The sequence below is a fragment of the Buceros rhinoceros genome, unplaced genomic scaffold, assembly GCF_000710305.1.
Source record: "Buceros rhinoceros silvestris isolate BGI_N320 unplaced genomic scaffold, ASM71030v1 scaffold35578, whole genome shotgun sequence".
NCBI lineage: Eukaryota > Metazoa > Chordata > Aves > Bucerotiformes > Bucerotidae > Buceros > Buceros rhinoceros.
The window spans coordinates 4,973-5,913 of NW_010429169.1; the positions used below are offsets into that span (position 1 = coordinate 4,973).

Sequence of the window (941 nt, forward strand, 5' to 3'; positions counted from 1 at the left end):
GCTGAACCACCCTGAAGGATCAGGCTTGTAAATGAAGCCTTAACACCACGAAAATGAAGAACAAAACTCTTGCCAGCTTCTGCAGGAGACCCTATTGGTGTCCACCCAGGACGTGAGTGAGGTCGGCAGAGCCACCTCCCAGGAAGGTGAGGCAGAGCAGAGGTGCCCCTTCCCCCACACACACGTACAGCAACAGGCCTGTACCGCGGGGCTCCACTTTCCACGGAATGAAAACAGATTCGATGAAGGATACAAAAAGATCATGTTAAATAAAAAATTAAAGCCAACTGGTCCAAAGAATAAGTAGTTTGTGATTAACCTCCATATCTGGAAATAAGAGAAACACAAGGATTTAAACACGGCAGGTTATTTTTATTGTCTAAATACAAAAGCAAGGAACAAGGTAACTGGAATTTCCTTTACAATCAACAAGTCTGAGACTTACACTAAGATACCACGACCAGCACTTCATCAGCTTTTTTAAAATATAACTTCAATATGCTCAACAGCTTACATAAAAACCTCCCATACTTTAGAAACACTTACTTGAAAGTGTTTAAATATTAATTCAGGGTTGAAATACAGCTGGAAGGGTGTGATTAGTTCTAATTGCTGAAAAAGAAGAGAACATTTGATGGGATCAATGCACCGAGAAACAGCCATCCACACCCGGAGAATTCCCCCCTTTCTCTGCACCGCGAAGAGCACAAGTTCTCGGTCAGCACAGGGAGCTTTCTGGGGAAAACCGGCCTCGAGAACCTCTTCAGCCCCCTCGCCTTGTTATTATTGATTGTGCTTTGCCCCCTCCAGCTTTCCTGGCTAGCGGGGGCCCCGCAAGCGCTGCTTCCAGACCGTCCCCGCCGCTCACAAGGCCTTGAGGGGCAGGGACCAGGACACGGGGTGGGGTGTGTCTGGGTAACCCCTTCCTCGGTCTCCCCACC

General features: G+C 47.7%; 1 protein-coding gene across 1 annotated transcript in view; it reads right to left on the minus strand.

The window, feature by feature from the left end:
• DERL2 (derlin 2) overlaps window positions 1-612 on the minus strand; it is a gene marked incomplete at its 5' end in the record, with an annotated part of 4,375 nt that extends 3,763 nt beyond the window's left edge. Inside the window, 2 exons of the mRNA XM_010142558.1 lie at window positions 254-327; window positions 547-612. Coding sequence (XP_010140860.1) covers window positions 254-327; window positions 547-612 — 140 coding nt within the window. The remainder of the gene's footprint in view (window positions 1-253; window positions 328-546) is intronic.
• Between the last annotated feature and the right edge of the window lie 329 nt (window positions 613-941).